This window comes from Nestor notabilis, unplaced genomic scaffold (genome assembly GCF_000696875.1).
Source record: "Nestor notabilis isolate BGI_N333 unplaced genomic scaffold, ASM69687v1 scaffold15708, whole genome shotgun sequence".
NCBI lineage: Eukaryota > Metazoa > Chordata > Aves > Psittaciformes > Psittacidae > Nestor > Nestor notabilis.
The window spans coordinates 34,386-60,774 of record NW_009938844.1 but is presented as its reverse complement, the minus strand read 5'-3'; the positions used below and the strand labels follow the sequence as shown (position 1 = coordinate 60,774).

The window sequence follows — 26,389 nt, the reverse complement described above, 5'->3', positions numbered from 1 at the left end:
GTAGGGAAAAAAATACCTGGAGTGAGGATCTCAAAGCATCAAATAGATGTGGAGTAAAAATCTGTCCTTGTTATGTATCTTTCTGGTATTCAAAATATCTGTAGTCTATATAGCATAAGTACTGTAGCAGTCTAGCAGTTGTGGTGGGCATGTCAGATGGAGACTAGAGCCTGTTCAGTCTAGTAATAAAACATGTTTGCTGGATTTCTGCTATTGATATTTCAGGTTTGTTTCTTTTGTTTAACCAGAATGATTATTTTCTTTTCTTGGTGTTTCTGTGTTAAGTTAGGGGTATGAGAACTCAAGTCCTTAACATTAAAAGGTATAAGCACGTACTTCACTGGAACTACTGTGAAATTAAGCTAATTTAGTGGCACTACTTTTAGTATATAAAGTTAATTACATACTTCATATACTGAAGGCCAGTGAACTTGCTCTCCCTGGATACTTCTAAGGCTACTGTGGGAGTACAAATAGCATTGCAGGGATTGTGGGTGGTTTCCAATGGCTTTTAATTTGTTTTCTAGTTTTCTTTATAAAATTTGGGATAGGAATTTGAATGAAAGGGTATTTGTTAGGAGGAGAATTTTCAGATTTTTCATATTTTCATCTGCATTGTTTTTGGCAGGATTTTTTGTCTAAGGTTGCCAAAAGCTTCTGGTTTATTACATTTCAAGAACTCTGTGACATTTTAAAATGCTTTTGTAAGCCACATTCTTTTTTCTGCCAGGTTATTGCAGTCAGTAAAGAAACAAATAATACTTTCTGCCAGCTCTTCCCATTTTTCATGTGTGGAAGGCATTTTACCCAGAGATGAAGATGATTTCAAAAATATATTGATGTACGTACATAAAGAGGAAATTTTCACTTTTGAGGTTTTTAGGGATAATCGTGCTGAATCCCTGTTCCAACTTACCAGAATGCATTTAAATGTATTCTTCTGGTAGCTCAGGATTAGTATCCAATACCTGCTGAGCTTTTGACAAAAAGCCCTTTAAGAATATTTTGAAAAACCTTCGAATTTGCCTGGTTGAATGTCATGTGCTTTTGGGGAGGTGCTGGCAGAATGTATGAGCTTTAGTTGATGGTTTTCTTTCAGGAGAGTTTTTGCTACTTTTCTGTCTCTTGATATGCTATGTTGATATAGCTATGTTGATCTTAAAAAGAGGTTTTTTTCAGGGTGAGGAGCTCACTTCCAGATATTTACATGGGCAATGCATTTCGTTTTGTTTTATTTCCTTAAGTAAAACAAAACATACAGAATCATTCAAGTTGGAAGAGTTCATATGCTTAGTTCAAACTCTGTCGAAGATGGGCCATCACTGGATTTGGTTGTTTAAGCTTTTCCTAGTAAAGCCTTGAAAACCTACAAGCACAGAGATTCTGTATTCTGAATCCTCAAGTGATTTTTTTTTTTTTTTCCTCTTTTTTTCCTTGCATCTGTTTGAATCTTCCTTATTTCAGTTTATGACCTTTATCACCTCAGTAAAGAACCTGTCTGTTGTCTTGGTAACTTCCTCACAGGCACTGGAAAGGCTTCTGTCAGGTCTGCTGCTCACCAAGCTACCTTCTCCCAGGCAAAACAACCCTAGTTCCCCAAGTGCCTTAGATCACAGGTTATGTGCTCCTGATCTCTGGCCATGTCAGTGTCTATCTGCTGGACTTGCTCAAGTTTATCAACATCTCCCTTGTACTAGGTAACCCAAAACTAGATGTAATGTTTTAGATGTGGACTACTGAGTTTCAAGTAAAGGGGAATAATAATCACTTCAATTGAGTTTCTGACTACACCCCTGTTAATACTGCCAAGTGTGCTGTAGGCCTTCATCAGTGCCAGAGCATGCTGCTGACTTAAGCTTAGGCATAAGTCCAAGGTGTATGATCTTATGCTTAGTCATAAAATCCACCAAAAGCCTTTACTGGTTGGTCTCTAGCCTGTACTGTTGCAGGTGGTTGATCCATTCCAGATGCAGCACTTAGGGTTTGTCCTCATTCAACATTATGATTTTCCTGTCAGCCCATGCTTCTAGCCTGCCTAAGTGCCTCTGAATGGCAGCCCACGTATGCCCCTGCTTTGGCATCATCCACAAGCTTGATGAAGGTGTTTTTCTTCTCCACTTCTACGTTGTAGCTGGAGAAAATGGCCAAGTCCCTGGATAGATCCCTTCTGTACCCTCAGAAGAGGGATGGAATGCTGGATTTTAGGGAAAAGTCTCAGGCTTAGCTAGGATGTCTAGGAAATGCCTTATAATTGTCATTCTCCAGTGTTACCCCAAATTTCAAGATGGTTCTAAATAACAAATCAGGTCATGTTTGCCTAACATGGCAGTCTGGGAGCATAGCTGTGAATCTAAGCTTGAGAAACCATCCCTAGTTTCAGTTGCATGTAGCTGGTAGAATTGTTTTAGACGGATGTCATGATAATATAAGCTAAAGAAACTGTGAATGATGCAGAAACATTACTGTGTTTATTCTTTTGTAGTTGTTGTTACACCACCCCCTTCCCCCGAGGCAGAAGGTGCAGCCAGCAGAAAACTAGCAAAACCAAATTAAAGTTAATTTTCTATCTGATAGATTCATGAAAAGGTGGGGCTTATTACAGTAGTAGTGTAATGAAAGGCTGCACCTATGGAGTACTACCAGGTAGCTGCTTATGCATGTTACATTTTTGTGTATCTAACAAAAAAGAGTAAGACCCTTTGTGTGTTCTGCTTGCCTGTGAGTTGGTATGAAGTGCAGCTACCATTTGCTGAATCAAAAGGCTAAGTGGGTTGATATGACTACTTGCAGAAGACTTTTCTTCTGGGTCTTCCAATTATTTGTGCCAAATATCAGATGAGCTCAAATAAAATCGGGCAGGCTGAAATAAAGAGATACTTGAATGTCTGAGTTGGCAATACAGATGCCCAGAGTCCCAGAAAAATACTGCAATGTCAGCTTTTTCTTCTGTGAAGTGGAAAATAGTTTGGAAACATTGCTGTGGTCAAGCTCAGATTTTTCTGGTGAAGAGGAATGCATTAAAGGAGGCAGCTAGTGTTGGGATAGTTGAATTGAATGGACTTCGTTTCTGTAGTGTAGCTAAACCAAAGAATATTATCAAATACATGTAGACAGCCAACACTGGTTTTTATCTCCCTAGTAGCATAATGAGTTCTTGGATCTACTTTGGAAAGAATTACCATAAATTTGCAGGTGAAAGAAAATGTGTAGAGAACTCAAAGTTATTGAGTAAATAGAAGCTTGTGAGTAACAAAAGCCAAGAGTTAGCAAATAGTACAATAAAAGATTCAGACTCGCCCTTTTTTGGGAGTATGTTTCTGCTTTATTTTCCAAACCATGCGCTGGTTGCTTTATACTGCCTGAAAGAAAGCAGATCATACAAGCTGACTTAACTCAGTGGAGGCAGTAGTTGGCTTGCCCTAAGTAAAAGCAATCGTGAGGTTCTCCATTTTGAAAAAGAAATATTAAAGGCAGCTCAGGTCAATTTTTTTTTTTTTTAAAGGCCTCCTCTTGTCCCCTGGGATTTTTATTTATTTATTTTTTAAGGATTCTAAGTAGCACGTCATGTTTCAGAGCAGGAAACTATTTGTACTCCTGTGACAGGCAAGTAGATATTCCTTTCTGTGGGTAAATTGGAGGCTCATCTTCACTTGGTGATGGTGTCCTTTCTCCTACTCAATTCTCTTCACGCTACCCATCAAAGCTATTTCTGTGAACATTAAAAGAATGGAGAATGGCACAGTAGAGAAGGGATTCTGTTACTTAATAGAATGCAAAACTCTTTTCAGTTTACAGTACGTTCAGGATAATACACATTTAAATAGCAGATAACTATTAAAACTATTAACCCAGAAGCTTTACCATAAGTTACATTCCTTTCCTGGATGGATCATAGTAATTACTAGGACTGGATTTTTTCTCCAAAGGATACCAAAGTATCTTACAACACACACATCATTCACCTACATTAAAAGTAAGCCTGTCCTGAGTGAGATGTAAGTGTTCACATCAGTTTGTAGGCGTTCACATCAGTTGGGATTGAAAAGTGAAGGCAATGCATGGTTCATTAGTCAAACTGTAGAGTCATCAACTACATTGGAACTGAGTCAAGGCCTGACTTTTCCGCTCTTCAGAAAAGTGACGTTGCGACCTTTCATAACATTGTTTCAGAACTCAGACAGTTTATCTGATAGTACTGATTTTTTTTTCTCCAGCTTGACACTTACACAGTCAGTTGCTATTAATTCAGGTAAGTCCTAATGAATGGCCTTCATATTTAGGATTCTCATTGTACTTTGTACTTATTTTATGGGGACCTACTTTAATTTGAAACATCAGAAGAATGTACAAATGTCTCAATTATCACTTGTGTCTGGTTAAAAAATACCTACAACACTAATCTGATATGTCACCTTATCTGTTAAATGCTTCATGTTAAAGCCTGAAACTGGAAATTAAAGATTAATACAAAATGAGGGGCCGTTGGATATTTTTTTTGCTTTGATTATTGGCTGAGATATAAATACAACTATTTCAGTTTGGTAATGTATTTAAGAAGAGCTTATGGTTTTCTGTGTTAAGTGGTATCAGTTTATTCCTACTTTATTTAGGTCCATGGATGCCAAATAATTCATTACTCAGCTCTCACTGAAGCCTGTATAACTGCAGAACTGAAAAGATTTGACTATTTGCAGTCAATTTGACAATTAGGCTCTTGGGTAGCTATTTCTGCAGCTTGCCACGTGAGACCAAGCACAAGTGGTTACCAGACGTGTGATGATGTTTGTTTTTTTCCAAAAATACCTCACTTTAGTTACTGTCCCTCATAACCATCTTGGAACTTGCCAGTCATGACAGAGCAGCTTCACAAAATACACGCTTGTGACATTTTTTCCTATGATAAGTAAATTATTAGAACTAGGAATTGCCTGTAGAAGCTAAACCTTGGAGACAATTCTTGTTACCTGAGTTTAGCTGTTCTATTACAAAACAAGGTCTAAACCACAGCAAATAGGAGCTGCATGCTTTATTTTGCCTATTTCTGGAAAACTAAGGAGGTCAAATTTTGTGTTTCTTGGTTTTGTTAAAGGATCCCTGTCAGGTTTCAGAGATTGTTGTAAACTTTTCTGTTTCTTTGACAATTGAAAGAGGTGCCATTTTTGCTTTGACATAATCTTTTTAATATATTATTGCTAGCATCAATGTTAAGTTAAAAATTAGTATAGTTTCTAACAGTCTGACTCACATTCTTTTTTTGCTCTTAGTTGATAAACCTTGGCATTCTTCTAGTGATGTCTTTCTTCCGCTGGCTCCTTAGGGTTTCTGTCTTTCAGGCTAGTCAACATCTGCATGACTGACGTAAAAAGGCAGGCTTAAAATAGCTTTCTTGCTTGGAGAAGAAGCTTGAAGATTCTTTGATAAAGTAAATGTCAATGTGACCCAAAGATGATGATGTTTGTTTTTTGATGTTTGAAGTAGCTTTTTTTTTTTCTTTCTGTTATTTATGTTGGATTAGTTGATTCAACTGTGTAGATAAAGTGGTTGCAGCAAGAGCTGCTACCTTGATCAAGACTTGCAGCTGTGATTCAAAAGGGCTGCTTTTCCTTTTGCCTTTTTAATGTAATGCTTTTGACTTTGTGTCTGAAAAGGTCCAAAGTTCTAGTTTCCTTTCTATGTTTCTGTTACTAAACAACAAGCGATTTTCCAGGTTTCTTTTAAAAGAAAAATAATGAGAAGGGAAAGTGTTTATTGGTTATAGGCGGTTATTTTTAAATAACCATCCCTCTCTTCTAGAGAGAAACTGGCCTGTTCGAGAAGTGTGTTGTGTTCTGGACACAAGTGGTGGCCTCCAGGAGGTGGCAGCAGAGGTTTGCTGTGTTATTTCGGGCAGCAGCTCGCTCTGCTGAGGGGAAATAGCAGCTTTTCTGTTCGTTTATATTTGGTACCAACTGCTGAGATTTTTAAAGGCAGAAGTCTGAAATTATAGAATGCTGTAGTCCTGAAAGAGGCTTATTGTAACAGAGTTGGAATTACTCAGTACTTTAATAATTTGACGTGGTTATAAAACACTAATAACTTGTGTATAAAACATCACCCATAGTGAAGGAGATAGATACCTCCATTAATCAGAAATGCACTCTTCCATGAGTCTTGAAGTTCTTACTGACATAATTCATTCCAACTCATTTGTTAATTATGTGTAATTGTTTTTCCACCTTACTAACTTCTCATATTCGGGGTGCAAACAATCTAAGTAACCTCAGAATTTAAGTTTTTTACTACTTTAAGCAAGAGGGGAGAAAAGATAAGGCTGTGTGTCATCCCTAACTGTACAGGGAAAGTTCCTTCATTGCAGAACGTCCTACAAGGTTCCCAGTGTTAATTAGTAAACATAACCTAGAACTTCTTGAATAGATCTCCTGTTGTCCTTTCCTATTTTATACTCAAAGGGCGGGGATGACTGTACAGAAACAATCATCTGATTATTTTGAGACATTGGCCAAATGTCTAGGATCTGTCTGTATGTCAGCTACCATGTCTTTACCAGTAGCTAAATGAGCTTTGAAGTCCTTTCTGTCATTGAGAGAAACATTTTGTTTCTGGGCTTTTTACCCTGGCTCGTAGTTTGCTTTTTGAGAGCTGGTAGTTCTCCTTCATTAAAAGTATCTTGTGTTTTCCCTTCCTTCTCCTAGGTAGTTATGAAAACATTTATGCTAAGTTATCTTTTCTTTCTCTTTACAGTACTAATGGAACAGTAATTAATAAATTAAAAGTGGTTAAGAAGCAGACATACCCTTTACAGACTGGAGATGTGATCTATGTTGTTTACAGAAAAAATGAGCCAGAGAACAGTAAGTAAATGATATTTTCAAAATGACACACTTAGTAATATTTTTTTTTTGAGTCATGAGAAAAAAAAAATACGAGTACAATTAAAACAGAATTACTCAATTTTAAGGCAAATAATTTGGTACTGTTTAAAAACAACTCACTCTACAAGAGGTCATGGATATGCCAGTTTTTACAGGGACAAGTCTGAGCAACTGTCTGAAATTGAAATATGCCTAGAAGTAGTTTTGGAAGAACTAATGCATGGAATGGTAACTAATGAGATCCTAATCACATGCCCAATGCTTCTTTTAGAAGTCAAATTGCTGGGATAGTTAGTGCTACTTTATGTATCACATTGAAGCAGTTTTCAGACAGAAGGAAAGGCTGCAAGAGCTTTTTGTTTTGTGGGGTTTTTTTCTTTTGTTTTTGTTTTAAAGAGGAAGAGGAAAAATGGGGAGCATGTGGGCAAAGCCCTGTAGTGAAAGTAGAATTAATAAACCTGGAAAAATATTTATGTGGTCTTAAAGAAGAATCATGCCTCACATGCCTATAATTCTTTCCAGGAATTCTTTTTAGGATGATGCAATTGAAATAACATAATTGGGTTAAAAAAATAAATTAATGAGGGTCCTTCCTCAAAGCTTTTTAAATAAACCAAGCTATTGTTGGGCAGAAAATAATGTTCTTTCACGTGTTAGCTGGGTAGAAGTCAGGGACCAAGATTTAGGTGTAAGTGCTCAGTTTTTTCAATGGAACAAAATTAATAAAAGATTTCAGGAATGATCAGTGTTGTCCTTTGTCTTAAAGATGTTCATCAGTGATTTGGGAAATGGTAACTATTGAGGCAGCAGAATTTTCATTTCATACCTTTTAATTTCAAACCATTTAATTCAGTTACACAGGATCATTAAATCCAGTGCTGACTGAAAAGATTTACAGAAAGTATTTAACTGCTTATTATTACAATTATAGGGTTCCACTTTGATAAACGGGGGGAGAGAGGGAATGGACAAGCTCTGTTTTTACATATGTATTGTTGTGCCCCAGCTGACTTCTCTGTCCATTAGCAAGTCATTCTTCTAAGTGTAGACTATGTAATATTTCAATTTTAGTGGAGAGCACTCACGTTCTGGAAACTACTTTAGATGAGAGAGATGTTTTAAATGTTAATTCTCATTGCTGTATTTGATAGCTCTGAAGTGAACTTTAAGGTGAACAGTCAGACTTTGTATGGTCATAAGCTCCCCTATTATTTTGAAGATAATTGAATGTAATGGGGATGAGAGGGTGTAGTATTAGATACATTTACAGTGTGATGCTTAATGTTAAAAAACAAGACTGTTTACCATTTTTGTACAATACTGTTGAAATACTTCCTTTCTGAAGCTACTGTTAATTTATATTCAGACAGATCAGACAGATTTATGCTGTCTGATGTAAGTGTTGCAAGAAGTAGTGATAAGATGGATTTGTCTGTATGGCTTTTTTATCACACAAATCCTTTCTAAGATGGTGCTGTTGCAGTTGATGCTACTTGGAAGAACGTGCATAAATCTTTCCAGGTACTTTGTAATGAACTGAACCACTGATTTGTGTTTGGGTTATGAAGTATTTGAATTACCAAGCATCCAAGTTTTTTGCTTTTTTAGCTTCTGCATCTTCAAAGACAGAGAGAGAATTTAGATATAGCATGCCTATTTGGTTACTCTGAGTAATTCTGAAGGAGACAATAACTTTTGATCAGAAAAAGGGTTGCTACAAACAGAGAGTTTTATTTGCTTCTAGGTTGCTGGGGTTGGCAAAAAAATAGTAAGATAGGGAATCTTTGGAACTGTATTAGTTGAAGTAAGATGGAGAAGAAAGGGATATTATCCACTTGGTTTTATTAATAGATACTGAATTAGTTTCTGGGTGAAACTTATGGCAGTCTTAATCTGTATTTTTGAGAGTTTCATGTATCGCACAAAGAAATGAAATAAAATTGATTGAAGAAGTTGAGAAGTGAGCTCAGAAATAATAAGTTTCTTTGAAGAACTTTCAGTCAAGTATCAGTAAAAATAGTTTGTTCTGACACAGAGCAGATCTTAGGTTCAAGAAATGATTAAGCCTCTGGTTCCATGGCTGGCACAAGTTAAACGTCACACAAAAGCTGCTATGCCTGGTTTCCGGAGGAGAAAATATCTTGCTATGCTGTTCCTAATTGCCTCCTAAGTAGGAGTATTGACATGGTACTATAGAAGTGACCCCTTAATTTACCTATTCCATTGTCAGACACTTTGGGTAAGCAGCCACCTGTGAATAGAGGTTGGTTACGTGATGTTAAGGTTGGTGGATTTTTGTTTAAAGATTCTGATCAATATTTTTTTAAACTTTCAGATGTTGCTTATCTTTATGAATCCTTAAACACAAAACATGATGCAACTCAAGAACCAGTAGGTAAGGAAAAGTAATTCAAGATCCATGTAGAGGAGCTAAGCTCCAGTGACTAGTGTAACCCTCTTGAGAGAGTTTGATTCCTTGGAATTTTGAAGCCGTGCTGTGGTGACTGTCACACAGATCTTTTTCTTTCCTTTCCCCCTTCCAACTGTAGAAGTTAATGTAGAAAACCAATGCCATGTGACCAAAGATACCTCAAATACAGGAAGAAGTAATGATGAGACCCAAATTACCTCATCACCATCAGCTACTCAGTCTTGCTATGAGGAACCACAGCCATCTACTTCTACATCTAACCTCTTTAATGCTTCTTCTACCTCTCTTACTGAGTCTGCGTCTGTTCAACAGGATAATCCTTCTACATCTGGTAAGAACTGTGTCAAATATTTTAAAGTTTGATGTCCCATCAACTGTTACTCCAGTTTTGAATTGTAACAGATTAATCTCTGGCTTATCTGGCTCTTTAGCATTTGCTTTTTAAAGTTCTTGTGCAAATACTGGGTGGATATGTGCATTTTAACTTTCTCCCTGAGTAGGCAGTGAATGAGTAAAGCAATTGTGAGAATTCCTTATGCTCAGAGGGAAAGAAAATGCACGTAAACCCAAACTGTTTTATCTTTACAATTTTGTAGTGGAGCACTGGTGAAAACTAGGAGGTCTATGTGGTTCTTATAACAAATTAAGTAAATATGAGTGCTTGTACTCATGCAGTCACTCTGAGAAAGTAATCTAATTGTCACTGTTACTGCTGCCAGTCAGCAGTCCCCAGTCCCTTGCTTAGAGCTCTAGCGCCAAAATATACCAAGGGGTCACTAGTCTAGTATCTTGCATTATGTTGGCAGGTGGAATACCACAGTGCTGTGCAATGCTTGAAATAGAACTGGAGCAAGAATAGCTATCTAGAAAATGGCATTTGTCAACAGTTCATTAGGACTTTTAAAAAATGCTCCTATGAAAACAAAGCTTTGCCCTCTGCTGTGATCCTGACCTGTTACGTATGGTCAAAATGGCATAAATCCTCTGCCCGGCATCTTTGTCGGGAAGACCTGGCATGGATAATAGTCTTATGAACAAATACTCTACAATTTAAAAAGGAATGGATATTTTAAGTAGGTTTGCACAACTAATAGCTTGTTTTCCCCCAGGTCTTCCAATTAGTCAGATTGGCTCAGAATGCATTTAGAATAGTTATGCAGACATTGGTTTTTTTGCTCTGTTTTTTCCTGTTCAGATGTTTAGATTGATGTGTGTGCATCATCAGTGTTTGAGTACCTTTTGTTTTTTCATGTCACGAATGCGTATGCAGCTACATTCATGTTTCTGGTTTTGTTTTGCAGGATCACAATCCTCGGTTCTCACTCCTGTGCCTGCTTTCCCCATGGTAGAATCTCTGTGTCTAAGAGCACCGCATGACGAACATCAGAAGCTTGATAAGAATACTGAAACTTCTGCAATCACTTCAGAAATCACTGACGAAGAAAAAGCAGAATCAGATTCTCAAAGGACAGGGGAGGAGGAGGGTTTGGAACCTGCTAAGAAGAAACTGAAAGGAGGCTAGTATACTACTAAGTATTGCTCAACCTACCCTGCACTCTTTCGTTTTAATGTTATTGCTGAAAGTTAGTTTAAAAAACTTAATGAGAAACTTAAAGCTATGTCCATTTTTCATAGAAGCCCAGTGAAATGAACAGAAACATAAGGATCTATGCTCATTTTTCTTTATTAATGTGAAATACATTCAAAATGCACACATATCAAACCCAGAAGGTCTTGAAAGGTTATGTTATCTTGGGCTGTATCAAAAGAAGCATGAAAAGCAGGTCAAAGGAGGTGATCCTGCCCCTCTACTCTGCTCTTGTGAGGCCTCACTTGGAGTATTGTGTCCAGTTCTGGTGTCCTCAACATATAAAGGACATGGAGCTGCTGGAGCAAGTCCAGAGGAGGGCCACGAGGATGGTAAGAGGACTGGAGCACCTCCCCATATGAAGACAGGCTGAGAAAGTTGGGGCTGTTCAGCCTGGAGAAGAGAAGGCTGCGTGGAGACCTCATAGCAGCCTTCCAGTATCTGAAGGGGGCCTACAAGGATGCTGGGGAGGGACTCTTCATTAGGGACTCTAGTGGTAGGACAAGGGGTAATGGGTTTAAACTTAAACAGGGGAAGTTTAGGTTAGATAGAAGGAAGAAGTTTTTCACAGTGAGGGTGGTGAGGCACTGGAATAGGTTGCCCAAGGAAGTTGTGAATGCTCCAGCCCTGGTGGTGTTCAAGGCCAGGTTGGACAGAGCCTTGGGCGACAGTTTAGTGTGTGGTGTCCCTGCTCATGGCAGGGGGATTAGAACTAGATGATCTTAAGGTCCTTTCCAACCCTAACTATTCTATGATTCTATGTTAGTAGGGGATGGGTAGCCTTTTTGCTCCTCACAATGTTATTTTATGTTTTGATATTGTATTAAATAAGGAAAGCAAAATTCCCCTCTCGTACTGTGTCTGCAGCCCTCTCACCCCCCTCCCCGAGTCGAGTTAGGTCAGTTGTCATCAGCCCTTCTTCGGTTTGTTTCTTGCTTCTTATTGACTTGATTTCTGGTCCAGTAAGAATAATGTCTGTGGTAGCAGAAGCTATTACATGCAAAGCAAGAACCTTTAGTGGGACTACTGCCAGTGAACAGGGAATCACTGTATATCTTTCAGGTCTCTTCTTAACACTTAAATAAAAATAAATTTAAAAATCTTCCTACATACTGTGGAATCTTCTGTCTTTGTAGATGAAGATGCTTGTCCAAATCTTTCACCAGCAGCTCCAAGTGAATGTATAATTAAAATTGGCTCTGAAGATGCAAAAACATCAAATGTGAAACCAGATAAGATGGAAGAAACGTTAACTTGCATTATCTGCCAAGAACTGCTGCATGACTGTGTGAGGTACGTATGACTGACAAAAGCTGTAATCATGTGGTAATAATGTAAGTTCAGTGACAACTGTTTGAGGAGGCCAGGATATTTTTCACAAGCTCTTCTTCTTTCCCATCCCTCCAAACTGTGTAGTCAAATCAATGCTAATCTTCTCGGGGCTTTTTATTGTGTTTTGTTTTGGGGTTGTTTTTTTTGAGTGTTATGAATGTATCTGAAAAATGAAAGATTTGTGTTTTGACTCCATTTCTTTCATTGTTTTGTGTTTTCCAGCTTGCAGCCTTGTATGCATACTTTTTGTGCTGCCTGCTACTCAGGATGGATGGAAAGATCATCTCTGTGTCCAACCTGTCGTTGTCCAGTAGAACGTATTTGTAAAAATCATATATTGAACAACTTGGTTGAAGCTTATCTGATTCAGCATCCAGGCAAGTTGAAGTGTGTGTAGCACACATGAGCTGTGTAATTGACGTATGCACAAGTTGTTGACTAATAAATGTCTATGTATGTTTTATTACTCTGCTATTTTCTCTGACGCTGTAAGAAAAGAAATGCATTTAATATGACATACTATTTCACATTCTGGGTGAAAATGGAAAGTGATTTAATGCTAAGAAATCTGAATTTTATTTTGGTACTTAATAATGAGAAGGATGTCAGTTTTATCAAATAGAGCATACTGACTGATGAGGCTGCCTAAACTCAGATACTTCCGAAAAATATACTTGATTATGGATTTAATTAACTTTGATCATGGCCTCTTGAAACCAAAACCTAAGTTGCCTGGCTGATACTATTCTTGTGTTAACAGACAGGGGACATTTAGCTTATAGAACTTGGTTATCCAAAAATAAGTTTTAAGGAAATGAAAACACAGTAATCACAACTCTGTTAATGAAGTAAAATGGAAATAAGGGATGTGAGGTGTTCTTTTCTCTTGAAATTTGAACTTTTTCTTGTGCCAGATAAATGTCGTAATGAAGATGATGTACGTAGCATGGATGCTAGAAACAAAATTACTCAAGACATGTTGCAGCCTAAGGTGCGGAGATCTTTTTCAGATGAGGAAGGAAGTTCTGAAGATTTATTGGAATTGTCAGATGTAGATAGTGAATCTTCAGATATCAGGTATGAGTATTTAAGTTGTGCACTGGCTTAGATTTATGTATGTTTGAATGTACAAACCCACAAACCAAGGTAGTTTCACATATGCTGTTACTGCTGGTAGTGTTTTCATGATCATTGCCAGAATGAATGTTATTTTTGTTTTCAGGTAAGTTCATTCTTGCCAGTAATTACCTGGGCAATTCTACAGGCCATCCTACTGAACCTTAAGCAGTCAATAAAAAGTAATTAAAATTAGGACTTCCTACAAGTGCAGCAAGATTCAGTTTATGACCGGTTTTATCCTGAATTGTACAACAGCTTCGTGCAAGATACATGAAATTACCTTTTTCAACTACGAATTGGCTGTTGCCTTAGAGAAAACAGGTTTCTGACTAAGGTCTTGTGAGGAAATAAAGCAGTCTATGACCCTGTGAGTGAGCTGCAATGATTGTGATTTCTTATGTGTCTATAATGCTGCTTTCACCAGGTGTATGGTATTGAAGCAGCTGGTGCTTGACCTAGGGATTCCCAGACACCAAAATATCATCTGTTTATCTCCAACAGCAAACATTTTTTGCTGTATGTCTGGAGGGGAGTGGAAGAACTCTTCATGTAGATAATTATTCCAGCTTTGTTCCTCTCTTTCTTGTCCATCTCACTTCCAGTCACACTACCTTTTTTTTTTTTTTTTTTTCACTGTTTGGAGAATACTACAAAACACAAAGTTTTTGTCTGTTACAACTTTACAACTACAGCAGGCTTCACAGCTGTGAGGTACTGAGTTACGTAAACTTCCATATGTTACTGGATGAAGAAATTCCAAATTTAAACTTTGAAAGTAGGACCAACCTTGTCTAGCGTAGGGATATGAGTTATATTTGCATTTGTTGGGTGCAATTTCCTATGACCTTATTTTATTCTTTCAGTCAACCATATATAGTATGCAGACAGTGCCCAGGGTATCGAAGACACTCTGTTCCAACACTGCCTGGCGCAGGCCAAGAGACAGAAGCAGGAGGAATGCAAGCACTGGGAGATGCGCCATCTACGTCTGCCAACTTCCCTGCAGGTTGGAAGGGACCTTTAAAGATAATCTAGTCCAACTCCCCATAACTAAGCAATGAACTATGTTGTAACAATAAACTCAGTTATGAACTAAGCAAGCTCACTCTCGTAGTACTGCGAGAGTAACACTGCTTCACACAGGTGTCTTTGTAAATATAATGAGATTTGACCCTGTTTTTTCTGGGGTTACCCAAAATAGATTGCTGATGGTTGATAGTTCTTAAACTGTTCTACATGCTCAAATGTCTTACCCACCTATGTAGTTTAGAAGTCTGAATGCCATTTTTCTGCTCTTTTATACAATCTTTGTAAAAATGATATTGCTTGCTTTTACTTTGAGATTTTGATGTGGCTAATACTCACCAAGATTCTTAGTCCAGATTGCGATTGTGTACTTTGTTCAGTCTGTCTGTTATTTTCTGTTTTAAACCCATGTAGCTGTCCAGGAATACGTGTGTCCTGCTCAAGGAAGTCATGTAATATGCACCTGCTGCTTTCAGCCAATGCCTGACCGAAGAGCAGAGCGTGAACAGAATCCTCATGTTGCTCCTCAGCAATGTGTGTACATTTTTTTTCATTCTTTAAAATTTTAGCTACAGAACTAAATCCTTCTTTTTCATTAAACTTAAATTTACTTTGAAGAGTATTCTTTTATTTGAATGTTTTTTATCTGGACGCTTGTAGTTACAGCATGAAAGAATCTTCCTTTATAAAATTTATTATTACTCTATGGAATGTGTTTTAAACAAGAAAGTTGTACTTTTTTATGAGGGCTTTTGTGTGCAGATCCTTACATGGGGGTTTTTCTTTGTTATTTTACAGGTACAGTTTGTCTTCAACCCTTCTGTCACTTATACTGGGGCTGCACTCGGATGGCATGTTTTGGCTGTTTGGCACCATTCTGTGGTATTGTGGAATAATCTATTTCTTATGAGCCTGCTCACTTTGCAATAATGTCTGTCTGTCTTGAACTGTAGCTAATTTAAGAAACAGACATGCAAAGGCTGTGTCCTCACATTACAAACATTAAAGAAAACATTGAGTGGTATGTGTCTTAACTTTGAGAGGATTTAACTTCTTTTCTTCATACCATATTGGGCTTGAAAATTACATTTGTGGAGCACAGTGCTTTCCTGTATAAAAATAATTATGGTGCATTTCACCCTAGTAAGAGGATCGTACAAATCAGTGTAAGAGCACTGAACATCTGATGTTAACTGATTAGAAAAGAACCGTATGCTGTTAAACATGCAGACTTCTGAAACTCCAGGTTTTAGACATTTTCTAAAAATAATTTAGAACAGTTGAAATTACTTGGCTGCAGTTTGAAGCTAATGGAATATGCTTTAATAGCACTGTTAATTTGTGCAGCTTAGTAGTAGTGTTTGTGGGCTGAAGGTGAAAATGTAAAATCTCAATGTCTTCTCTTTGTCACTGGAAGTGATATATCACATGCTCTAGCATATGCTGAATGCAGTCATTTACTTGGTGCTCACATAATCTGTGCACATTATTTCAGGAAAAAAAAAGCCTTCAGAAAAATAGGGGGTAGGAGGCGTTGGAGGAAGAAATAGTAACTTTTTTCTTCTTCTTTTGATTAGAAATAAATCTTGGTGATAAGTGTTTAGATGGAGTCCTAAATAATAACCACTACGAGTCAGATATCCTAAAGGTATGTTTAAAAATCATTGTTATTAATCATCATACGTAAATGTGCAAAGCTTAAGATGTCCTCACTCATGAAATTCTAGTGGTATGCTGCCGAACAGTTACAGTGGCAGCATTGTCACTTGCAGCACCTAATTCTAAAAGGCAAATTTAATGACCCCCCAGTGATCAGCTGGACCAAAGTTATATTTAACTGTGTCTGGATAGGAAGTATTTTGGGGTGATAATTTGGATCTTTCAGTCTCTGTGTAAGAGGGCATTGTATTCTAAAGATGCATTCCATTTAGCATGAGTTCTTCCCATACCACCCAAATTAACAACAACAATAACAAAATCACATTCATGCAATCCTGATGCATAACATCCCCAATGTGTATGTCTGACAGGTGCCAAGAAGGCAAAAATTGTTAATATAATTTTTGAATTTGAGTTTAAATCACTGATACACTGTAGAATTCAGATATGGTTGGTTGTTAAATCATAAAAGAATTTTGTATGAAGTATTTGTTAGGGAAGCCAGTTTCTACAGTTCAAAGCATAGCATCCAAAATACTAATTAAGAGAAAAAATAATGCATTAAAAATACACCAGGAAAATAAGGTTTGTTAAATATTTTGTCCCAGACAAGTTAAATTTCATGGTAGGTTGCATGGAAAATGTTTTGCCTATACCAAAACAGTTACTTAAATTAGGGTGAAATCTTGATTTAAGGTACATGACTGAAGTGAATCTATTTGCATTCTTTTGGCAAAAGTGGGAGTCTTCTGAAAAAGAGATACTGAGTGGAAGATTTTATTGGTAATCTGAAAGTATCATACTAATCAAGTTTAAAGATAACTTAATTTTTACTTGTAACCATCATCAACCCATGTTGAAAACCTAGTTAGAGATTCAGAAATATTTGAGAGTAAATGGCTTGGTCGCTCCTTAATTCTAGATTAAACACTTCAACTGCTCTTTTCAGGATTACCTGGCATCCAGGGGTTTGACATGGAAAAATATGTTAAACGAAAGTCTCTTAGCTCTTCAAAGAGGAGTTTTTATGTTGTCAGGTATGTTATGTTCATATTTTTACATGTGTAACTCTTTGTCTATATAGAACTCACTAATACTATCAAGAGGTTTGAAGTTCTATGTGCGTAACCAACGCCATCATGACATTTTCTTTAGATCTGATTTCTCAAGCCTTACACTACATTATGTACAAACTGGCTTTCTTTCCAGATTACAGAATTACTGGGAACACAGTGCTTTGCTACTGTTGTGGCCTTCGCAGCTTTCGAGAACTTGCCTACCAGTACAGGCAGAATATTCCTGTTGCTGAATTACCAGGTGGGGGTTGCTTTGTGCAGTGATGGAGAGAAGTAATTTAAAGAGTTGAAGTCTTTTTTATCATTATATCCTTGGTGTTTTAGCACCTTTGTGTAGCCCAGTGCAAATTTCTTTGCAGGGCTAATATGCTGATTGCTTTACTTGTCAGCTGCTAAGTTTGCATATAGTTATTGTCAGACTCCCTAATTAATGGCACCTTTTCTTTCAGTAGGATTTCTCATCTGTAGAATAAAGGTATCTCTATATTGAAAAGAAGAATTAAGTAAGATCCAGAATATAGTCAACAGGAACTAGTTGCTGTAATTTTATTTATTTTCCCATTTAAATAAATAAAATGATGCATCTCCAGAACAATTTCACATGTTACCAGCTCTCAACTAGAAACAAGAATGTTTTCATAAATAAATTCTAAATCTGTTCACATTTACAGTTTTAATATAAAATAGCATGCAAGCAACTGTGCCTCCTTCAGTCCTAAATCTGTTCAGAACAGAAACTCTTCCGACAGTCTACTTTTAAATGTTACTCTTGTCCATCCAGTTCCTTTGTTAGCAACAGCTTCCCTGTCTTTAACCATGGATAATCCTGTTTCTGCTGCTGTGCATAATGAGAGTCAGTCAGTCTACCTGTTTCTCCTTAGTATTGCTTTTCATTTTAGTGTAACAGCCTTCTGGACAGCTAAGTTGTATGTAAAAGTAGGGGGAAAAGCCCTAAACTCTACCCAAATTAATAATTTTTTCCTTTATATGGAAATGTATCTAGACATATGCCCAGTGTCTTAAACTGTAAAGTTCATCTCTATTAAAATAAATGGTACCATTTCAGTTGACAGCACTGAGAACCGAATCCTTTCATGTTAAGTCTGCATGAGCATAATATTCAGAATGAATTTTTTGTCCTTCATTAAGTGCTTGCTTTGTTTCTAGAAAGATGAACCAATATAGTTCACAGTTCTTTCTTGCCAATCATGTCTTGTTTCTCTACAAAGCCTGCTCTGATGAGTAACTACAGTTAGCAATGGCTTAATAATCTACATCACCTTATTTAATGACTTCTGTAATAAATGTAGCATTTCATTTGCTCTTTTTGTAGTGACTGTCACATCACGTCCTGATTGCTACTGGGGACGCAATTGTCGAACTCAGGTCAAAGCACATCACGCCATGTAAGTTTGACAATTTAGGAAGTGGGCTTTGTTTTCATTTCATTTAAAAAAAAAAAAAAAACAAACAGTAAAAGCAAAATAAACGTCAACCTTTAAAATGCCAGAAGCTGCATGAGTAACACTGTTGCAGCATAAGCAAAATCAGGCCAACTTTGGGTTGGTTTTTTTTTTTTTGTCATTTTTAACACAACTTTGAAACAAGCCCTTCGTGCATGTCAGAAGGGCACTGCTATCACTTGTAAGTTGATATAACCCATTGCTGACACTTCTTGAGGCTTCTTTTCCACCCACAACTCCCCCTTCATTCCCATTCTTCTCCCGCTGAAGCAGCTTCTCATTTGCTTGTGTCTGGGTGCTTCTTAAAAACACTGTACATACAATAATTAGCCTGGTGTGATTTCCATTTGAAACTGTGAGAGACTCTTCTAGTGAAGTGCAACATACTTTGGAGGGGTAAACTGGTGGGAATAATTTGCAACAAGAGAAGCAAGAGAAGTTTGGAACATGTAACATTAGGAACCTGGTGTGGCTTAGAAGTTCCTGGTTTTGGAGGAGTTTGTAGGTTTTAGGCCTCTGACCCAAGCAATCTGGTATGTGGCAAAGTTGAAACACTGAGCCTGGAAAGAGCTTAACCATCTGCTTTTCCAAGTGGTTTAGTCCATCTCGGGGACACAGACTAGACTGATAACCAATGCAATTTCATTCTTAGGAAAAGATGCACGTGTGGTACCACAAGTATGAGAGACTTGTAAAACAAAACAAAAATTATCTACCTAACTGAGTCCACGGAGGGCAGAGAAATCTTAGTTGCATTATGAATAATTCTCTAAATTGTCAGTGCATTTTAAGATAGAGGAGCTGTTAACCCTTATTGAGATACTGCTTTAATGAATAGTAGATTCTGCAGTATCTTTCTAATGCTGCAATGAACATACATGCTTAAGCATACTTCTCTTAGTATTTCAGGTACTATGGGTTGAAAATAGCCAGTGTGTACAGCTCAGGCAAGCAGATCATAAGAAGGACTTGTAAAATACTCATCCTCAGCCTCTTACAAATTCAGAGCGTTTTGCCAAATACCTTTCAAAAGTAATTTGAGATTTAAGTTGCAGATGTAATTCAAAGTGCCACTGCTGTCTGTAACTTCACATTAGAGGACTGTCTGTGTTCCCAGAGGTTTTGTTTCGAGATGTTAGAGAGTTAATTCAGTATCAAAGTACTTATCTGTTGTCTGTCTTCATATTGTGGCGAATAATTACATCTACAACAGAAATGACTCAGGTTTTCTTCCTATTTTTTCTTCTTTTTTTTTCCTTTCAAGCACTAGCTATTCGTAGAACTTCACTGGCTGCTACTCATAGTTCCTAAAATCCATCAAAGCAAACAATCCTGTCATACCACTTGTAGCTAGTTACTTTTTTTTTTTTGTAATTGAACTAAACTGTTGTACTACATAGTTTGGTTATATAAGCAATGTTTCTTTCTAATATTTTATCTAAACCAGCAAGGGGGAGAAAATTCATGGTCTCTTTTGCATCATCTCTTCTAAATATATGTATATACACACTCAACACCCCAACTCCTGTTTCAGTTATGTATCAGGGGATGCATAATGTGAGAGAAAAACAAAGAATGGTGAGATGTTTCTAAGCCAGTGAAAGAACATGTTTATGTTGAAATGTATTACTAGGGTGGTTGGTTCTAGGTCCTAGTGACTTGTGTAATGCTGTCTACTGAAAATTACTGATGTCTCACAGGGCAAAATTAATTCACCGATTCCTAGTTTAATTGCCTCCTGGGTTTAAAGTATGCAGAAGTATAGAGGAATGCTTTTAATAACAGGTTTTCTGTGTGCATAATAAAACTTAACAGCGGTTACGCAGGAGAGATGTTGAAAGTCCTGTTACAGATGTCATGATAGTACAGTACAATCTAAACAGGTTCTGGAAAACATATATATGAGTGTGTAAATGTTCTGCTTTCAACTGTTTAGCATTTAAAATACTCTGTTAAAGATGCTGACTCATTTTTGTTGCTGACTTCTGAGAATTTTGTTACATTTTAATACTTTCTTTTTTTTTCCCCTAGGAAATTCAATCACATTTGTGAACAAACACGATTCAAGAACTGAGTACTGAATACTTGTGGTCTGTAGAGAAGGGACAAAAACCTATCACACTGCTTGTACAGTTTAAGGTTTCAGGGGATCTTCTCAGTTCCCCCATAGCAGGGAATCAATAACTTTTGCATCAGGTAATCTGGTGTGAACTTTATCATTTGTAGACTTTTACAGCTGTACATGAATAACGTAGATTTGGGGTTTTTTACAAGGAAGTCCAGCAAGCATTGCATTCCATCCTCATGAGTACAGTGTCACTGTATCACTTCAGTGAAAAACACAAACAGAAATCACACACACACAAAAACCAGCCATATCTTGGGACAACCTAAGAATAAGGAGTGTATTTGCACTACTTGTGAAGAAACTAAGAAAAATCCTTAGAGTTAAAATATAAATGTTTTGTAAAAGTATCTGATGGATATTTCAAGAGCCATTAATATTTAAGAAGGAAATTGTCAGTGTATATTTGTAACTGCATTTTGCGGTAGTCTGATATTTTGTCACTACCCATTGCATTTGTGCTAGAAACCACGTTAATATTCCCTTTAAAAGAATATCCATCTGTTAAACAGCTGTTTCAACTTAAAGCTTCTACCATATGTGCAGTGTTACAGTGGAAGTAGTACAGGGTTTTTTTCTTAGTTTAGTCATGTTGATGTTTTTATTCATATTAAATTACAAAAAAATTGCACAAAAATTTGAAAATCACGTTTAAAGTTGGGGTAATACTTGAAGCAGAACAGACCTCTGCTAATATTACTTCTGTAATGTTTTATATCAGAAGACCAAACAGTGCTTTTGACATAGATAAGCCAGTAGGACACACTGGTTCTTTTTATTTCTTTTTTGTTTGATACCTTATGCTAAATATGTACCTCTGCCATGCAGCTGTTCTCTGTCATGCATACACTGGTGAAAATGTAGAGAAAGTTATAATTTAAAACAGAATACAGCAGCTATACTGGAAGGAACAATCTTACAGAAAATAATTCCATTTGGACAAATTGTAGCAATATGGTGGCATTTCTGGGTGGGGATGATGAAGGGAAGCGCTGGTGTCACAGACATTAAAAAAAAAAAGAGTAGGTTTTGTTGCTGTGCCTCTGCAGAGCTCATTCAAGAAATGTCCCAAACATCATTTAAATGAAAAATCCCACCCCACCCCAGATTGATCTGTTTCATCATAATCTGATAGTGATGGTGACAAACCTCAACTGGGACCAACTTTTTTTCATCATACCTAGAAGAGTGAATAGAAGGAGAAGAAAGCATACAAAGTTACCTCTGTAGATACCATGTTGTTTTTAAGTATGCCTTATTTTATGAGCAGGATTTATACTTTAATGCTAAAAAGTGTATACATGATATCTTCTGATATAATGGAGCACAAATGAAACAGCACATCGTGTCTACTGGTTGCAGTGAATTAAACACCTATTTCCAGTAATGCACATGTTAATATGAATGCTAATTAGATGATGTATTTCTGTTTAGATTTTTATTTTTCATAATAGCTGTCGCAAGGATGGGTCTATTGACCATGCCTGTATGCTATTAAAAATACACTTTGGTGTGGACTTCTCTTCCTAATCTCTGGGCATTTTCTCCTGTGAGTAGGATTGAAATTGGATCTGGAATAATACTTGAAACTTCTTTTAACAACAACAGTGTGTTTCTGTCTTTTAGTATTATTAACAATGTTCTGTGGCTTCTGTATTTGTATTTTATGTTTAGATTTTTTTTAATGCTTATTGTATCTTCTCAGGACAACCATTCTCAGCTGGTTTTGATCTCATTTTCATCTCTGGCTGTGCATGTAGCAAAACGAGTGCACTTGTGGAGATCAAGCCTTTGCACATTATATGCAGAAATGTGCTTTGTGTTTTCATTCACCACTTTCCACACCCCAGATGGGCTTTCAGCATAGAGTTGTCACTGTGCTAGTGTTCAGGCCTCTTGTGCTGAAGTTTTTTTGTTGGTCAAGAATAATATGTCTACAGTACTATGTACAACCTCGCTTGCACTTACTCAAGTTGTGTTTGTATAGGGATGTATTGTGTGACTTTGAGGAAAAAAAAACTGGGGGAAAAACCCCAAGCAAACAACAAAACTCATGTGCTTAACATCTAAACTACCTGTGCAGTAGAGGTTCTTCAATTCCTTTTATAAACCCCTCTTCCTTTTCCCTGTTACAGATAATTAATCTGCCTTTCTATGCATATAGGGTTGCGGTAGTGCAATGGAATGAAGGGATTTTTTTGTCATTTATATTGTACCAGGAAGAGATGAGAAATTAACTTGCAGAGGTGAATAAATCCTGATCTTTATATGCTCTTAAGTAAGTAAGAGTATCTGTCATGGGTATTACATACTCTATACATTAGACCTTTTTAAATGTATGGTTACCAGGTGATAGTTAATGTGATAAATGTATGAACTATGCTTGGTGTAATTGTTTAAATACTGTAAAGGTGCAGCATATTTTTAACCTGTCTAAAGCACATCCCCACCTCCTTTATAAGAGATTATTTGGAAGCTGAGCATGAAATGTGGTAGAATAGATATTACGAAAACCAAGGTGATTATGATAGGGTTTGACATAGTGGTGATCAAGGTGTATAGTCTCTGTCTTTGAGGAAGTTCTTTTATAAAGAAGGTGGAGAGTAGTTCTTCCAGTTCTCTTTTGTGATTTATTTTTTTTTCCTGAACTAAGAAGTTATTAATTAAAAAAAAAAAAAGATACCAAAGTTGTCTGGTTTTGTTTCTTCTGTGGCATGTTCTCTCGCCACAGAAATGGAGGTATGCAGCTCTTGCTGATTGTTTGATCAAGCTGTTAGGTATTTGAATGTTGAGATTCTGCAACTAAATACCATCCTTGAACTTGTAGTAACTGAAAATTACATGAGTTCTTGTGTCATTCCAAGAAATTCTCTCAAACTTTCTTAAGTGTCAGAGGGTATCACAGAGGATCATCAGTATCTTTACAGGATTTATAACGGATAAGTGGAAAACTATTAAATAGATTTCAGTTTTGTCAACGAGATGGCTTCAGATGCTAGTATATAAAAAAGTTTATTACTTTTAAAAAGTGGATACTGCTTTAGTTTCTTGCAATACCATAAACACTGAAGTGACAAGCATTATACCACTACTGATTTAACAGCAGGCTGCAGAAAGTGATTGTCATATTGTGCTCATCTTTAGAATGATCTAAATTGCATAGATGATAAGATTTCAAATGGCTTCTGTTAATAGAACTTATTCTGAACAGAACTTTTCCTTTGCAGAGTAAATAGGACTTGTCTGCGCCCTGTTGTGTCTGAGGTGAAAGACAGTGATGCCAGAGTCATTAAGCTTCAAATTGCAGTTTAGTATCCCAGGATTTTTGCACTGCTGCTGTTCCTGTACTTGAAACTGGATATCCTTTAATGTGGTAGCTAATCTATATCACTGTTCTCAATCCAGCTGTCATTTGTTCTTCAGGCTAAATATAATAGAAATTCAAACTCGGGTTAAGTAGTGTAAAAGTGAAAATGCTGTGTTCTTCTATATGCCATAAAGACAAGCTGATAGACCTTCAAATTTACCATGGTTTTGGCTTGCCCTGCACTTACATTGGAGGGTTTAAGTTTAAACTCCACTATGTCAACCAATGACTTACAACTAATTTAGTTTGAGGAAGCTGCTGATTTTGGATTTATGTCCTATCAAGTGGCCAGTTCTGGCACAGCATAAGCTCTTCCAAGCACTTCCTGCATAAAGAATAAGGAAATTTGGTACAATGATTGTGAGGAAGAGAATGCAGTATATGGCATTATGCATACTAATTTCAACAGTCAGTGTTAATTTGAGAGCCCTCAGTGTGTCTCAAGTATTTGAATCAGCAACTGTGTAGGATAATTTTTTTATGTTCTGATACTGTTTTCCTTGAATTTAATAGAAAAATCCTGGTATTTGACACTCAAATCATTCTGCAAACAAAGTGCATCCATTTCTAGTATCAATTTCTAGTCTTCAGTAGGACGATGTAGTGCAGATGCTTAGCCCTACAGCAAGAGCTTAGGGAAACAAGTTGACTCAAAGGAGTTAGGCAGTTGAGAAGAGGATGCTCCATTCTAAATTATGCTCTGAAAAACAGGTTTCTTATGGCCTCTTGGAAGGGGGATTTATTTTGTATGGCGTCTGAAAATAAACCAGCAGTCACTTTCCTAGAAGTTAGGAAGAGGATGTCTTTTAAAAAGAATGTGTTGGGATTTTGCATTTTTCCACCTATTTTATGTAACGCTCTTTCTGCATGATGTTTGGAAGCTGAAATACCACTTACACAATTCCAAGGAATAACTTCTGAAGAGAACTAATTATACTATTTCCCACAGCAATGCTTAATATGCAAAGATTGCTTCTAAATCTGCTTTTCAGGTCATCCTTCTTTTCTTCACACTTCACCATTTTGACTTTCAATGAGGTAATTTCACCCTTAAGCTCATTAGTTTCCATAGGAAATGAATTATAAAAAATGCTAAGTGTGCCATATGAGGTTTAACATCAAAGACATTTCTAGACAGACCATGAATATATGTTGAAGCTATATTTGGTCTCTGTTGGGTATTCTTTTCAGTGCTGCTGAGCTTCAGTTGCTTGCTTTCATTAGGTAAGTGTTGGCTTAGGACTTACCTATTTTTCCCAATCCAAATTGATCTTTAATTGTTTAGAATAAAATCTAAAAACTGACTGGACTGTTTGAGCCAAATGTGTTTTGTCATGGCTCCATGTGCCCTTCTCATGGGGAGAAAAAACCCTTAGTTACGAGTAGGCTGCTTTGTAACAATTGCTTTTAAAGCAAAGATAGATTTCTGAAAGGAAATCTCAGTCCATGTTTCTGCAAAGAAGTTTATAAATGGATTTTTCTTGCTGAATGCTACTCTGAATCCTCAAAGTTAGGATGCAGCAGCTGCATGTTAAATCTTCTGGATTGTTTTCCCATTGAGCCTCCATGCTCAACCATTTTGACTCCCTGGCAGTAAGAAACCTAGCATGCAGGGTTCTTATCAGCTTGTATACCTCCAAGCTTTTATGTTGAAGTTCTGTTTCAACAATGAAAAAAACAGGGAATACCCACATATTTGTGTCCTAATCAATCTACTTAACACATTGGCTAGAAGGATTGCCTGGTATATTCCAGAAAAATTAATTAATAAAAGTTAACATTATTCAAATCCATTTTTACTGAAAAGAATACTCCTTCTGAACACATTATGAACACATTTTTGCCATGCACTGGTGATTGAAATTATTTTCCTCCTCTTCAGCAAGTGTTCAGCATGCTTATCCCATTTGCTGCTTAGTTACAGTATGCAAAATAGCCCAGTAAACTGCCGCATTACACAAAGGTAAAACTGACTCCCGAGCCCATGTATGAGTTATGAGGATTTCTGTCATTACAAAGTGGCAGCATAGCACTCAGAAGTAACATAGCTGTTAGGAAAGAAATAAATGCCATAAGTAATACTATTTAAAAACTAATCCTAGTCAATATTTACAGCTGAGAGTGTTAGAGCACTCTATTCCACCCGGAGCTTTCAGAGTTACTTAAATTTGAGCTATGACTCTTTTGAAGAGTAGGGGTGGAAACTGTTTCTGCTCCTGGGGGGAGGAAAAAAAAGAGGAGAGTTTCAAAACAGTTCCTTTAGCTGTAAGGGGAAGAAAATATTTTATAAATTCTTTGAAGGTACAAAATAAAGCACAGATATCTCTTTAG

General features: G+C 36.9%; 1 protein-coding gene across 2 annotated transcripts in view; it reads left to right on the top strand.

Moving 5' to 3' along the window:
* The window catches only part of CHFR (checkpoint with forkhead and ring finger domains, E3 ubiquitin protein ligase), a 23,659-nt gene extending 2,761 nt beyond the window's left edge, over window positions 1-20,898 (top strand). The window contains exons 3-17 of one of the 2 annotated variants that reach the window (XM_010019561.1): window positions 6,742-6,851; window positions 9,208-9,267; window positions 9,422-9,634; window positions 10,605-10,820; window positions 12,028-12,184; window positions 12,446-12,600; window positions 13,138-13,300; window positions 14,206-14,348; window positions 14,783-14,902; window positions 15,167-15,250; window positions 15,946-16,016; window positions 16,977-17,064; window positions 17,237-17,344; window positions 18,437-18,509; window positions 20,598-20,898. In XM_010019561.1, coding sequence (XP_010017863.1) covers window positions 6,742-6,851; window positions 9,208-9,267; window positions 9,422-9,634; window positions 10,605-10,820; window positions 12,028-12,184; window positions 12,446-12,600; window positions 13,138-13,300; window positions 14,206-14,348; window positions 14,783-14,902; window positions 15,167-15,250; window positions 15,946-16,016; window positions 16,977-17,064; window positions 17,237-17,344; window positions 18,437-18,509; window positions 20,598-20,640 — 1,804 coding nt within the window. In that variant the 3' untranslated portion in view covers window positions 20,641-20,898. Of the gene's footprint in view, window positions 1-6,741; window positions 6,852-9,207; window positions 9,268-9,415; window positions 9,635-10,604; window positions 10,821-12,027; window positions 12,185-12,445; window positions 12,601-13,137; window positions 13,301-14,205; window positions 14,349-14,782; window positions 14,903-15,166; window positions 15,251-15,945; window positions 16,017-16,976; window positions 17,065-17,236; window positions 17,345-18,436; window positions 18,510-20,597 lie in introns of both variants that reach the window. The other variant, XM_010019560.1, reaches the window with a different exon arrangement.
* The last annotated feature ends 5,491 nt before the right edge of the window (window positions 20,899-26,389 follow it).